Raw genomic sequence first — 16,036 nt, 5'->3', positions numbered from 1 at the left:
ATATTAAACAGTGGCTTTAGATTGTGTAAGTTATAAAGGGTCAAAGAAAACATGTATTCAATGCAGAATGAGAATCACCCGCTGTGTGCTTGTCTCCCTGTCGGCTTTGAAAACATGTATTTGTTTATCAGCTAACCTGGATTATTGTAAATTGCTTCCTGAGCAAAAAAAAGCCAATGACCACCTTTAGTAATCCAATCTGTTGACCCCTTCAGGGTCTCTACAGGATCAGCACCATCTGCTCCACCCTCTCTGTTCACACTGTGGAGGTGTGTGTTTGTCTAGTGGCCGTTGGGGCTTAAAGAGCCATTGTCGTTTTTTAAACGTCTGTATTAGTGCTGACCATATTCTAAATGGCTTTATCATTATAATAATATGGTCTGGTCCCTACAATCCACACTACTGTTATACTGTGGATTTCTTCTTCTTCCTCTTCTGGACGCAATTTCGTCCCGCTACTAGTCCTACAACTTGAAGAGTTGCAGGACAAATTATATATCAAAACGTGCGGTTTGATCGGGATCAGTGTGCTATTACTTTTCTCTACTGCCCAAAATTTTGCATTGAAATGAATGGGACGGCCGAAAGAAAATGAGCGAAAAAGAACAATAATTGGAGATTTTTAAACGTCTACTTCTCCGGCATAATTTAACCTAGAGACTCCATTTAAACTTTAAACAGTAGACACAAGTCTTGTGTATCGGTGTATTAATCCACGTTTCGATAGGTCATATAGTTTTTTATCAATCCCTGTTCAATGACCATGATCAACAATTTTGTGTCATTTTTTTTGTTGGTAATTTTGTCTTTTTTTTTGTAATTTTGTGTCTTTTTTCTAATTTTGTGTCTTTTCTTTGATAATTGTGTGTCTTTTTTTGGTAATTTTATCTTTTTTGGTAATTGTATGTCTTTTTTTGGTAATTTTGTGTCTTTTCTTAATACGTGTGTCTTTTTTTGGTAATTTTGTGTCTTTTTTTCAAATTTTGTGTCTTTTCTTTGGTAATTGTGTGTCTTTTTTTGGTAATTTTATCTTTTTTTTGTAATTTTATGTCTTTTTTTTGGTAATTTTGTGTCTTTTCTTAATACTTGTGTCTTTTTTTGGTAATTTTGTGTCTTTTTTCTAATTTTGTGTCTTTTCTTTGGTAATTGTGTGTCTTTTTTTGGTAATTTTATCTTTTTTTTTGTAATTTTATGTCTTTTTTTTGGTAATTTTGTGTCTTTTCTTAATACTTGTGTCTTTTTTTGGTAATTTTGTGTCTTTTTTTAAATAGGTAACGCCCTTGCTTTATTCGATAGAATTTAAGGTATCAACATGTTAATATGTTCTGGTTTTGTGCTCATTAAACAATAATTTAATTGTGTTGTTACCTGCTCAGCTTTCCACAGTAAGGTGTTGTCCGACCAGTCTGTTTGCTTTTCATTTCCGCCCCGAGGGAATTATTCTCCTCTGGACTTTATGTTCTGTGGCTGACAGACAACGATGCCTCCTTCATTGTTTTCCTCAACAGCTTCTGGCCACATTTCCTCTTGTTAGCTGATATTCTTGTCAGTCCTGACTCGTCTCCTTTCTCCTCCTCTCACAGATCCAGTTCTTCAGGTCCCCACACATGTGGCAGAGTACGTATCTTTGGAGTTATTTTTCCTGCATGGCTGTATGTGTAAATATCCTTTAGTGCTGCACGTGTCTGTAAGAAAAGATGGTAAATGCAAATAATTATGGTAACCTGTTGAGCTGGTCTTATTAGTCACTTTACTGGTTTTTAATTCAGGGTTGGTACGGGTGCTTGAAGTCCTTGGAAATGCTTGAATTTAAATGTTAAAAGTGCTTGGATTTTGTATAAAGTGCTAAAAAAAAACTCCCAAGCAGCCGTTCCAGCTGTTTCTATGTTATTTTATTAATAAAATAATATGATTCATAATGTTTATCTCATTGCAATGCTTTGTTAACAGCCTGAAAGTCTATTTTATTTTATTTGTTTATTTGGTTGTAGTTAGATATAAGAATAAGATATTTTGATATTTCTTTTCCACATTTGAATTCCAATATTTAATATTCTATTTAATATACAAAATTACCACAAAAAAGACACAAAATTACCAAAAAAAAAAGACACAAAAGGACGAAAAAGCACAGTAAAAGTGTAAAAAAAAAATTACAGTTTTCCCCATATTTAAACTACATTACTCTGTAAGGTGTAATTTTGCACTTCTTTTTATTATATCCAGGGAATTGATAAGATTTTAGTATTTGCAGACTACAATTCCACCCAGAGAGGACTCAATCATTTAACAGTTTATGTACCAGGCAGCTGATTTACTTTTACTACAGAATCATTTTTAAATGCTCCAAAGACATCCAAACAAACATCAACATGTTTTCCGAGTTTGAGCAATGAAACGCATTTACCTCGGAAGTCGGGATTTCCAACTCGGATCTTTCCGATTTCCGAGTGCAATCGAACGCAGCATTTACAACAGGTGTAAGATAATAGAAAAGCTTGAAAATAGACCTTGAAAGTCTGTGAAAAATGCTTTAATTTGACCACTGCTAAAGTGTATGAACCCTGTTAACCCTCATTGAAATACTTGCAGATTCCAAATTTCAACCCTAGAGAATATTGGAGGATATTATATACAGCCAGAATGTGTAAAAAATAAATAAATAAATAAACATACGGACCTGGGGGAGGGGGGTAATATTTGAGAAACAAGTTTACTAGTTTAAAGGGGTGAATCTGTGAGAAAAAATGTGCAGATTTATGAGATTTAAAGTGGTGACTTTGGGAGAAAAGTTGTTTTTTTCCCCCACTTTTGTCTCGTAAATTTGCAACTTTTTTCGAGCAGATTTGCCACTTTAAATCTCCACTTCTGCATTTTTTTTCTTGTAGATTTGGCACTTTAATCTAGTAAATTTGCAACACAAACGACAAACGGAGAGACATGGAGACCCCGTTTTGATAACCACTGAAGTTACCAAATATAGTTCTTGGCCCGATAAATAAAGGGTTAAAAGTGATGCACTCTTCTTGAATCTTTATTGTAGACCGGCCTTTCTGCCCGACCCCAACGATGGCAGCCTGTACTCCCTGGGAGGAAAGAACAACGAAGGCCTCACAGTAAGAGGAAATAATATTTATCACCATCTCTGATCTGCCTGGTTTGCTGGGAAACTCGCTGTTAGGTTCCTTATTCTAAAGAAAAACTCATCCTCTCACCACATGTGTGTATATTAGTCATGCTGAAAGAAAAACAACCTCATTCTGAAGTTGTATCTGTGGTTGTGCATGCATGATGTTCCTTGCACTGTCATTATGTTACATAATGTTGATTCACTCATTTTGTTCAAACAGAAACTACCGTTCACCATCCCTGAGTTGGTCCAGGCTTCTCCCTGTCGCAGCTCTGATGGCATCCTGTACATGGGTAAGACCAACTAACGCTCAACACATTTATTATTACTTTTATTTAAAACGGCTGGAAAAAATGCCTGTAAAACCTATGGGCGATTTTAAAATAACCCCCTAAAACCTGGAGTTTTTTTTAGTAATTTTATGTCTTTTTTTTGGTGATTTTGTCTTTTTTTAATACTTTTGTCTTTTTTTGGAAATTCTGTCTTCTTTTTTTTAAAATAATTTTGTCTTTTTTTGTAATTTTGCGTCTTTTTTAATACTTTTGTCTTTTTTTGGTAATTCTGTCTTTTTTTTTTTCTAAATAATTGTGTCTTTTTTGGTAATTTTATGTCTTTTTTTGTAATTTTGCGTCTTTTTTAATACTTTTGTGTCTTTTTTTGGTAATTCTGTCTTTTTTTAAAATTTGTCTTTTTGGTAATTTTGTATCTTTTTTCAAATACTTTTGTGTCTTTTTTGTAAATACTTTTGTGTCCTTTTTTTTGGTAATTCTGTGTCTTTTTTTTTAATAATTCTGTGTCTCTTTTTGGTAATTTTTTAAATAATTTTGTGTCTTTTTTTAATAATTCTGTGTCTCTTTTTGGAATTTTTTTTGTCTTTTCTTTGGTAATTTTTTGTCTTTTTTGGTCATTTTGTCTCTTTTTTTGGTCATTTTGTCTCTTTTTTTAAATAGCTATTATATTGTGCCTGTTGCTCCGACACATTGTTGTGTTCTCCATGACGTCCCAGTGTGTCTCTCTGTCTAAATGACTCGCTGCTATCTGAAGATCTTCAGCACCTTTCACTTCCACTCAACCTGCGGTCACAGCCTGCCTGCTCTTTTGAATTTTAAACGGTTACCAGGAGAAAGGTAATCTACCTGGTGACTGTGTCATTGTTCAGAGGGAAGCGGCTGACATTTGCCACCACAAAGTCATTATCAGTGGAGCTTTTGTTTCCATTCAGCTGAAGCTGCTGCAGGAACAAAGCATGTTGTTGGAGCAAAGGTCTGACGGTGCTGCAGGCTCAAATCATCTCTCTTTGGTAGGAATTATCACCTCAATCATCTGGATTCTCTCAAGCCACCTTTTCCAGATTTATGATTTTAGCACTCGTCTATAATAAACTATGAATAGGGAATTACTGCCACTCCCTGCATTCACAAACTAGACGAGGTGTCGGTACAGAGAGTAGTTTAATGATATTATGGTAACACCCATCAGCTTAAATAAAGGCTGCAGGTTATTCTGCTTGACAGGACATGCACTGTAGCACCTTTTGGTCAATTTTGTATTCTAGTGCAGTGCCTGTAGGAAGTATGTATTCTAGGGGTGCACCGGTTGCAATTTTGGCTGATACCGATTTTTTTTATAACTCAAAGCATACACCTTCATTGTTTGAATCTTATTTTATTGAAAAACAATAACACGGCAGTATTTTTCTTTAACAAATAAAGGAAATCACAATGTCTGAGGTAGTTAATAAAATATTGAACTTAAAATAAATAGCAACAATTTACAGGACAAACTAACAGAAGAACTGCAACCATAAATGAAGTGTCCTGAGTTTTTGGTTTCGTTATAGTGCAACATACATACAACTAGGGGGGGCATTGATTTTAAAATATTTGAATAGTCACTAGAAAATTTCCCCTGGGGAAATTCTGAAAGGGCCATGGGGGCTACTGCCGGTGTGTGTACACTATGATGAGATTCTTCAGAGATTTCAAACTATGCCCTTTAACCTCAAAATGTGTGTGTGTGTGTGTAACGTGTATCTGGAGGAGTGTGCGCGCTTACGCGCGCATTTGTGTGTGTAGCAAAAATCGCATAAAGTGTGTGTGCGTGTGTGTTTGAAGCATGTGTGGGGAGTGTGCGCACGCGCAATCAACAGAATTAACTGCCACCAACTGCCAAAGTTGTGACAGCAGCCAGAGGTAGACAGACTGGAATTTCTGGCCTCGAGTTCTTGAAAAAATAGCTTTGTTAAAGCGATCTAAAAAACTGTTACATCTCCCTTTTTCTGAAATCTTCCTGCGTTTTTAATATGGGAGCCAATGAGGCTGTTGGTGCGTGTTGGTGGCGAATCTGTGCATCCTACGCCCAAACTATAACTCTGACAGCTTTACCAGAGGATTGTGAGTGAGAAGACAAATATTCCAACGTTTCTATGTATAAATTATTTCTGTAGAGTGGAATTTGAAGACTTACGTCGCGAAAAATTTGTATTCTGTAGAGAAAAGTAAAAGCACACCGATCCCGATCAAACCGCACGTTTTCATATATAATTTGTCCTGCAACTCTTCAAGTTGTAGGACTAGTAGCGGGACGAAACTGAGTCCGGAAGAGGAAGAAGAAAAAAATCGACAGTATAACAGTAGTGCAGCTCTGGTCCCTACAGCTATTGCTGTATGGGACCAGTGCTCGGTGCGATTGCCCCGTGGCTCTAATAAATTTAGATTCAAAGAACAAAATAAAGGCTGTTGTTATGGAGGAGGTAATTAATTTGTCTGTGTGTTTGTGTTTGAACTCGTGCAGGTAAGAAGCAGGACTTGTGGTACGTGGTGGACCTGTTGACTGGTGAGAAGCAGCAGACCCTCACTTCCTCCTTCGCTGAGATGCTCTGTCCCTCTTCTTCTCTTCTCTATCTGGGACGCACAGGTAAAAAAACTAAACCAATACAGACACAAAAATACTAACAAACTTACTACTACATCTCTTCTCTATCTGGGACGCACAGGTAAAAACTAAACCAGCCCATCTCATTCAACCCTAACAGGCAGTATCAAAATGACCAAAAAAAAAGACATAAAATTACTTAAAAAAGACATAAAATGACCTAAAAGAATACACAGAATTACCAAAAAAGACACACAATTATTTAAAAGAAGGCACAAAATGACAAAAAAGACACAAAATAATTTTAAAAAAGACATAAAATGACCCAAAAATGACCCAAAAAGACACAACAATTATTAAAAAAAAGACACAAAATTATTTTAAAAATACACAGAATTACCAAAAAAGACATAATTATTTAAAAAAGACACAAAATGACCCAAAAAAGACAAAATTATTTAAAAAAAAAAGACACAAAATGACCAAAGAAGACACAAAATTACTAAAAAAGGACACAAAATGACAAAAAAATACACAGAATTACCAAAAAAGACACAAAATTATTAGAAAAAAGACTCAAAATGACCCAAGAAAGACACAAAATTACTAACAAACTTACTACTCTATCTCTTCTCTATCTGGGCCACACAGGTAAAAACTAAACAGTAAAATACGTAGTTTTTTCTCGTTACCTTGCCAGACTAGGCAGATTATCATTGCAGCCCATCCCATTCAACTGTTGTTTTAATCTGGTTAATCAACAGGCCTGTTTGTCTTGCATGCTCTAACTCCAAACTGTTAACACCTTTATTTACCTTCGACTTAACTCTCTCCACCAACACCTCAACAAGATCAACCCCCCCATCTATCTACCCCTGGGATGGTAACTGTAGCCAAGGACCCGGGGCAATAGAGCCCTTTAAACTGAATACCTGCTACATATCTGTCCTTTACTTGGTGTCAAGTGAAAGCTCCACTTTGGTTTGTCTCCCAAAACCTTTTAGTTTCACGGTGTCTCTACTATTTCTACACCACTTTGCATTTACACCCAGTAATGGATACATGAGGCTTTTGTGTTTTGTCATATGAGGAAAGACACAAAATGACTGAAAAAACACTAAATTACTTTAAAAAAAAAAAAGACACAAAATGACAAAAAAATACACAGAATTACCAAAAAAGACACAAAATTATTTAAAAAGACACAAAACAAAACAAAAAGACACAAAATGACTGAAAAAACACTAAATTACTTTTAAAAAGACACAAAATGACAAAAAAAGACACAAAATGACAAAAAAAAGACAGAATTACCAAAAAAGACACAAAATTATTTAAAAAGACACAAAACAAAACAAAAAGACACAAAATGACTGAAAAAACACTAAATTACTTAAAAAAAGACACAAAATGACCAAAGAAGACTCAAAATTACTAAAAAAAGATACAAAATGACAAAAAAAAATACACAGAATTACCATAAAAGACTCATAAAATGACAAAAAAACAACAATTATTTAAAAAAGACACAATGACCAAAAAAAACCACAAAATGACTAAAGAAAGACACAAAATTATTTAAAAAATACACAAAATTACAATTGGTTTGTCTCCCAAAACCTTTTAGTTTCACGGTGTCTCTACAGTTTCTACACCACTTTGTATTCACACCCAGTAATGGATACATGCAGCTTTTGTGTTTTGACACATGAGGAAAGACACAAAATGACTGAAAAAACACTAAATTACTTTAAAAAAAGACACAAAATGACAAAAAAAGACACAGAATTATTTAAAAAGACATAAAGCGACCCAAAAAAGTCACAAAATTACAAAAAAAGACAATGTTCTAGTACTTGTTACTCTGTTCAATGACAAAGTTGAATCCCATCTTATCTCATCTCAAAATGACTGAAAAAACACTAAATTACTTTAAAAAATATACAAAATGAAAAAAAAAACAACACAAAATTAATAATAAAAGACACAGAATTACCCAAAAAGACACAAAATGACAAAAAAAAAACACAAAATTACTAAAAAAAACAAACACTAAATTACTTAAAAAAAGACACAAAACAAACCAAAAAGACACAAAATTACAAAAAAGACACAAAATGACTGAAAAAAACACTAAATTACTTAAAAAAAGATACAAAATGACAAAAAAACAACAATTATTTAAAAAAGAATACACAGAATTACCAAAAAAGACACTAAATTACTTTAAAAAACACACGAAACGACCCAAAAAAGACACAATGACCAAAAACCCCCACAAAATTACTAAAAAAGACACAAAATTACCATTGGTTTGTCACCAAAATCCTTTTAGTTTCACGGTGTCTCTACAGTTTCAGCACCACTTTACATTTACACCCAGTAATGGATACATGCAGCTTTTGTGTTTTGTCATATGAGGAAAGCAAAACAATACTAATGTGTGTTTTCCTGTGTGAACTTGTTGTTCGTCTCCCCGTTGAACAGAGTACACCATCACCATGTATGACACCAAAAGCAGAGAGCTGCGCTGGAACGCCACCTACTCCGACTACGCCTCCACCCTTCCTGACGACGACACCAAATACAGTAAGACAAGATTCTTTTACTGCTTTATAAACCTCTTAGTGGTCTCAGTCCAGCCTATTTATCTGGTTTACTGCTCATGCATCATAGTGTTACAACATCTTCTCTTTTATTTATTTATCCATTGATTTCTTTGCTACTATATATTATATGTATAATTTATTTATTGTTTTTATTTTTTATCTAGCTTTTTTTAAACTTTTTAATTTGCTACTATTCATAAGTATGCTCTACTTATTTATTTATTTGTTGTTTTAATCTTTTTATCTAGCATTTTTACTTTTTTTTGTTGTTTACTTTTTTTTTCTATCTTACATTATTTTTTATTTATATGTATTTTATTGATTTATTTGTTACTATTTATTATTCTATTTTTATATATATTGTCATGCTGCACTTTTTAATTATTTATTTATTGTTTTAATCTTTTTTATCTAGCTTTTTTTAAACTTTTTAATTTGCTACTATTCATAAGTATGCTCTACTTATTTATTTATTTGTTGTTTTAATCTTTTTATCTAGCATTTTTACTTTTTGTTATTATTTACTTTTTTTTCTATCTTACATTATTTTTTATTTATATGTATTTTATTTTATTGATTAATTTGCTATTTATTAGTCTATTTTTATATATATATTGTCATGCTGCACTTTTTAATTATTTATTTATTGTTTTAATCTTTTTTTATCTTGTTTTTTTACTTTTTATTATTATTATTTACTTTTACTTACCCGACTTTATTTTTATTTATTTTATCTAATTAATTTCTAAGCTGCCTCCAGTGTTTCCTCACTGAGCTTCCTCAGTTTGTGCTTTGTTTATGATGAGATGGAGGGTGTTTGCTTGTTTCTATGTATTATTATTATTATTACTATTATTATTTTCTCCTTTTTTATGTCCAGCACTTTGTGTTACATTTCTATATTTATTTCATTTTCTTACCTTACTTTATTTTTATTTATTATATCTAATTTATTTTATTTATTTATTTGCTAATATTTATTAGTCTATATGTATTTATCATGCTGCACTTTTTAATTATTTATTTATTGTTTTAATCTTTTTTTATCTTGCTTTTTTACTTTTTTTATTATTATTATTTACTTTTACTTACCTTACTTTATTTTTTATTTATTTAATCTAATTAAACTAATCTAGTTTCAATCAAATTGCCTCCAGTGTTTCCTCACTGAGCTTCATCAGTTCATGTTTTGTTTATAACGGGATGGAGGGTGTTTGCTTGTTTCTGTTTTATTAATATTATTATTATCATTATTTTCTTGTTTTTATTTGAAGCACTTTGTGTTACATTTCTATATTTATTTCATTTTCTTACCTTACTTTATTTTTTATTTGTTATATCTAATTTATTTTATTTATTTATTTGCTAATATTTATTAGTCTATATGTATTTATCATGCTGCACTTTTTAATTATTTATTTATTGTTTTAATCTTTTTTTATCTTGCTTTTTTACTTTTTTTTTATTATTTACTTTTACTTACCTTACTTTAGTTTAATTAGATTGAATAAATAAAAAATAATCTAGTTTCAATCTAATTGCCTCCAGTGTTTCCTCACTGAGCTTCATCAGTTCATGTTTTGTTTATAATGATGGAGGGTGTTTGCTTGTTTCTATGTTTTATTAATATTATTATTATCATTATTATTATCATTATTTTCTTGTTTTTATTTGAAGCACTTTGTGTTACATTTCTATTGTATGAAAAGTGCTCTACAAGTAAAGTCTGATTGATTGATTGATTGATATCAACTGAATCCTGTCCTGCTGTCTTTTTTCCAACAGAAATGGCCCATTTTGTGTCTAACGGGGACGGGCTGGTGGTGACTGTGGACAGCGACTCGGGAGACGTCCAGTGGGTTCAGAACTACAACTCTCCGGTGGTGGCCATGTACATCTGGCAGCGCGAGGGGCTCCGCAAGGTTTCCCACACTAACGTCGCCGTGGAAACGCTGCGTTACCTCACGTTCATGTCTGGAGAAGTCGGGCGCATCACCCAGTGGAAATACCCGTTCCCAAAGGAGAACAAGCCCAAGAACAAGTTCATGTAAGATGACTTTTTATATGGATTTAGTTTTTTAGGATTTTTTTTTTACCATTTTTGACATCTTAACATTGGAAACAATTTAAAGAAATGGATTTGTTACTCTAAAACAAGGGTCTCAAACTCAAATTACCTGGAGGCTGCTGGAGGCAGAATCAAAATGACCAAAAAAAGACAGAATTACTACAAAAAATACAGAAAATGACAGAAAAAAACTAAATTACTTTAAAAAAAGACACAAAATGTCCGAAAAAAGACAGAATTACTACAAAAAATACAGAAAATGGCAGAAAAAAACTAAATTACTTTAAAAAAAGACACAAAATGTCCAAAAAAAGACATACATTACATTACATTATTACATGTCATTTAGCAGACGCTTTTGTCCAAAGCGACTTACAATAAGTAACATAGAATTACCAAAAAAGACACAAAATGATGAAAAAAAGATACAAAGTGACCAAAAAAAGACACAAAATGACAGAAAAAAAAAAATACTTACAAAAGATACAAAATGACTAAGAAACAAAATGTCCAAAAACCCCCCACAGAATTACCAAAAATGACACAAAATTATTTAAAAAAAAAGACACAAAATGACAAAAAAAAGACACATTACTAAAAAAAAGACTGAGAAAAACACTAAATTACAAAATTTACCAAAAAAGTGACCCAAAATTACCAAATAAAAGACACAAAATTACCAAATAAAAGACACAAAATTACCACAAAAAAGGTACAAAATTACCAAAAAAAAAGACACAAAATGACAGAAAAAAAACCAAATTACTTAAAAAAGACACAAAATTACCAAAAATAAAGAAACAATTATTAAAAAAGACACAATTATTAAAAAAAGACACAAAATTACCCAAAAAAAGTAACTAAAGGGACCTTCCACACACAACACGGTAAAGTGCCATTCATATAAAACACTTTCATATCAAGGTGGGGGCCACAAAATATCGTCACGAGGGCCGCAATTGGCCCACGGGCCGCATGTTTGAGACCCATGTTCTAAAGGAAACACGGCTTATGACTAAGACTAAATCTTATTAAGCTGCCAAAATTAACATTCAAGGGGGAAAAAATGTCCAAACACTGTTTTAAACATGTTCCAACCTTCTACCTATGAATCACAGCAGCCTAACTGGTGAAATGGTGAAATCAAGATGTTCTTCTGTAAGACGTGAGATTGCTTAATGTTCGGAGGGAGTCTAGACTTGTTATAACTACCGAGTGGATGCTGGCAGACCTCGTTTCACCTCTTGTTTTCACTGCAGTACTGTTTTATTTTTATATATTGTGTTCACACCTGCTTCTGCTGAAAAGGACAAAGAGAACTTTCAGTGGTTGAGGATCTGTGAAGGTTTCTCCTATTTATGGAGACAATGGAGAACTCTGAAAGTTCTTCTACATCGTGTTCTCTTTAGTTAGCCTCAAACGAGTTTCAGTTTATTTATTTAAAACAGGGACAATACATATTAATGAACATATACATGTAAATATGCAAGATCATAGCCAACGACTTATTTCCATCTTTAGTCCCTTTGGCAGGTTGATGTCAATACCATAAACCAGGGGACTCAAACTCAGATTACCTGGAGGCAGTGTCAAAATGACCAAAAAAAGACACAGAATTACAAAAAAAAAAAAGACACAAAATGACAGAAAAAAACTAAATTGCTTAAAGAAGAAACAAAATGATAAAAAAAAGACACAAAATGACAGAAAAAAATATACATAAAATCAAAATTAAAAAAAAAAAAAAAAAAAAAAAAGACAAAATTAAAAAAAAAAGACACAAAATGACCAACAAAAACAGACACAAAATTACAAAACGGACACAAAATGACTGAAAAAAAACACAAAATTACTTAAAAAAATATATATAAAATAATTTTAAAAAGACACAAAATTGCAAAAAAAATGCACAAAATGACCAAAAAAATGCACAAAATTACCAAAAAGGACACAAAATGACAAAAAAAGACACAAAATGACAAAAAAAAACACAGGATTACCTCAAAAAGACACACAATTATTTAAAAAAATACACAAAATTACTAAAAAAGACACAAAATTACCAAAAAAGACACAAAATTATTAAATAAATACACAAAATTACTTAAAAAGACACAAAATTACCAAAAGGACACAAAATTATTTAATTTATTGCAAAGGTATAGAACATGAAAACTCATACATATTGGGTCACTTTAGACCATGTTGTGCATCAAAGGGTTAAATGTGCATTATTTTGACTGCTTGCCTCCTGTTCCAGGGCCACCCTGTATGTGGGTAAATACTCCACCAGCCTGTATGCGTCTCCTTCTCTGGTGCACGACGGAGTCACTGTGGTGGTGAGTAACGTCTGCATGACTGTTTTCATTTTAGGCAAAACAAGCTTCTGAAACAGTAAGACACGACGATAAAAAACATTTGCAAGTTCAGTTGCAAGCTCGTTTTATGATTTCGTAATCAGTCTTAGTGGTTTCCAGCTCAGCCAGTCAGTCTGTATGAACACTTCCTGTTCCAGTTGTGTGTAAACTTCTACTGTCTGCTCGGTTGCATCACTTTATTTTTCACTGCTGCAGCTCCATGAAGAGCACTCTGCTCCTACAATAAATAGTTATTTCAGTTATTTCCTTATGTGATCCTGTGAGGCATCTGAGAGGAAATGTTTGTCTCTTTGTGTGTGTGTGTGTGTGTGTGTGTGTGTGTGTGTGTGTGTGTCTGTGTGTGTGTGTGTAGCCTCGTGGCAGTACGTTCCCCATGCTGGAGGGTCCCGACAGCCCGGACAGCGAAGAGGACAAGGAGTGTGTGATCACTCCGAGCACCAGCGTCAAGTTCAACGATGCACTCCGGAAGAGAAACCGCATCAACTTCATGAGGAAGTCTCTGCTGCTCATAGGTACAAACACCAGCACAGGAATCACAGAGTCATGTCCGGTTAAAAGTCGGATGAATGCTGCCTGTTTTCCTGCAGAGTGAAGGAGAGAGGCGTTCAGGGACACCACCTAAAAAAATGAGGAAATCTTAGTTTCACTAACAGTTCATGTACTAGAGTTTGAAACCAGGAAAGAGAAAAACAAAGACACAAAATGACCCAAAAAAAAGACACAAAATGACCAAAAACTACACAGAATTATCAAAAAATGACCAAAAAAGAGACAAAATTATTTAAAAATATACATAAAATAATTTTAAAAAGACACAAAATGACCACACAAAAAAACACAGAAATCACAAAGTCCTATCCGGTCTAAACTTTTTCCCCCTGCAGAGTGAAGGAGAGAGGCGTTCAGGGACACCACCTAAAAAATGAGGAAATCTTAGTTTCACTAACAGTTCATGTACTAGAGTTTGAAACCAGGAAAGGGAAAAACAAATACACAAAATGACCAAAAAAGAGACAAAATAATTTAAAAAAGACACAAAATGACCAAAAAAAACACAGAAATCACAAAGTCCAATCCGGTCTAAACTTTTTTCCCCTGCAGAGTGAAGGGAGAGGCGTTCAGGGACACCACCTAAAAAATGAGGAAATCTTAGTTTCACTAACAATTCATGTACTAGAGTTTGAAACCAGGAAAGGGAAAAACAAAGACACAAAATGAACAAAAAAAGACACAAAATGACTGAAAAAAGACACAAAATTACCAAAAAAATACACAAAATTACCAAAAAATACACAGAAATCACAAAGTCCAATCCGGTCTAAACTTTTTCCCCCTGCAGAGTGAAGGGAGAGGCGTTCAGGGACACCACCTAAAAAATGAGGAAATCTTAGTTTCACTAACAGTTCATGTAGTAGAGTTTGAAACCAGGAAAGAAAACAAAGTGTGTCGAGAGGTTTCACTCTCACTACTGTTTTCCACATTTATAGTCCCAGGGCCTTAAATGATCCACTTCTTTATGAGTGATTGTGTTGTACTCAGACTGCCCTCTGCTGGACGAGGAAGTGAATCACATGAATATATTTTTCACAATATATCTGAACCCTCTGAACTGTTGTATTTTCAAGGTTTAAAAAGTGGATTTTGGATAAAGTGCTTGTAAATGCTTGAAATTCTTACTGTATTTATCTTTCAATCTGACTATATCCATCTATATACTATAGATAATCACATGTTCAATGTAAAAAATAATGAGTAGCCTATCTGAAATGAAGACCGTTCCTCCTAAAAGTGTAACACCATCTCTGTTGGTATGGTTCAGTGAAATCTCCCCTTTTAGTATGTAAGAACTCATCTAAAACATGCAATTTACAACAGGTGTAAGATAGTGGAAAAGCTTGAAAATGTACCTGGAAAGTCCTTGAAAAATGCTTGAATTTGGACACTCAAAAAGTGTACAAACCTTGTTTTTTACTGCAATACATAATTCCTGAACTAAAAAAATCCATAAATGCCATAGATTATGAGAAAAAACTGTAATTTATTTTACTATTTAATCTATGTAGAGCATTTTTTTCCAACATAGGGAAGTGTTACCAGTAGCGTTGCACATCTCTCTGTGATAAACGATTCGATTCCAATCTAGATACACAGGTTACGATACCATTCAAAAATGATTGGATTTGATTCTATGGTTAATATTTGTTGTAGATATTTTATAGTGTGTCACTCACAAGTTACAAAAAATTACTAAAAAGACACAAAATTACAAAAAAAGACACAAAATGACTGAAAAAACACTAAATTACTTTAAAAAGACACAAAATGACCAAAAAAGATACAAAATTGTTTAAATAAAGACACAAAATGACACAAAAAAGACACAATATGACCAAAAAAAGACATAAAATGACCAAAACCCCCCACAAAATTACTGAAAAGACACAAAATTACCAAAAAAGACAAAAAAATTACTAAAAAGACACAAAATTACCAAAAAAAGACACAATATGACCAAAAAAAGACACAAAATTACCAAAAAAAACCAACAAAATTACTGAAAAGACACAAAATTACCAAAAAAGACACAAAATTACCAAAAAAAGACACAAAATGACTGAAAAAACACTAAATTACTTAAAAAAGACACAAAATTACCAAAAAAGATACAAAATCATTTAAATAAAGACACAAAATGACACAAAAAAGACACAAAATGACACAAAAAAGACACAATATGACCAAAAAAAGACACAAAATTACCAAAAAAAGACACAAAATGACTGAAAAAACACTAAATTACTTAAGAAAGACACAAAATTACCAAAAAAGATACAAAATCATTTAAATAAAGACACAAAATGACACAAAAAAGACACAATATGACCACAAAATTACCAAAAAAAATACAAAATCATTTAAATAAAGACACAAAATTACCAAAAAAAGACACAAAATGACTGAAAAAAAGACACAAAAT

General features: G+C 32.7%; 1 protein-coding gene across 2 annotated transcripts in view; it reads left to right on the top strand.

Annotated features, from left to right (window-relative positions):
* Positions 1-16,036, top strand: part of LOC131982605 (serine/threonine-protein kinase/endoribonuclease IRE1-like) — a 45,642-nt gene that overhangs the window by 20,372 nt on the left and 9,234 nt on the right. For both annotated transcript variants that reach the window (XM_059347125.1, XM_059347124.1), the window contains exons 3-10: positions 1,584-1,617; positions 3,044-3,116; positions 3,351-3,423; positions 5,924-6,046; positions 8,492-8,593; positions 10,399-10,660; positions 12,942-13,020; positions 13,412-13,571. In XM_059347125.1, the coding sequence (XP_059203108.1) occupies positions 1,584-1,617; positions 3,044-3,116; positions 3,351-3,423; positions 5,924-6,046; positions 8,492-8,593; positions 10,399-10,660; positions 12,942-13,020; positions 13,412-13,571 (906 nt within the window). The remainder of the gene's footprint in view (positions 1-1,583; positions 1,618-3,043; positions 3,117-3,350; positions 3,424-5,923; positions 6,047-8,491; positions 8,594-10,398; positions 10,661-12,941; positions 13,021-13,411; positions 13,572-16,036) is intronic.

The sequence above is a fragment of the Centropristis striata genome, chromosome 13 (genome assembly GCF_030273125.1).
Source record: "Centropristis striata isolate RG_2023a ecotype Rhode Island chromosome 13, C.striata_1.0, whole genome shotgun sequence".
NCBI lineage: Eukaryota > Metazoa > Chordata > Actinopteri > Perciformes > Serranidae > Centropristis > Centropristis striata.
Note: the sequence above shows the minus strand (reverse complement) of the source record. Positions and strands in the feature narration are given on the sequence as shown.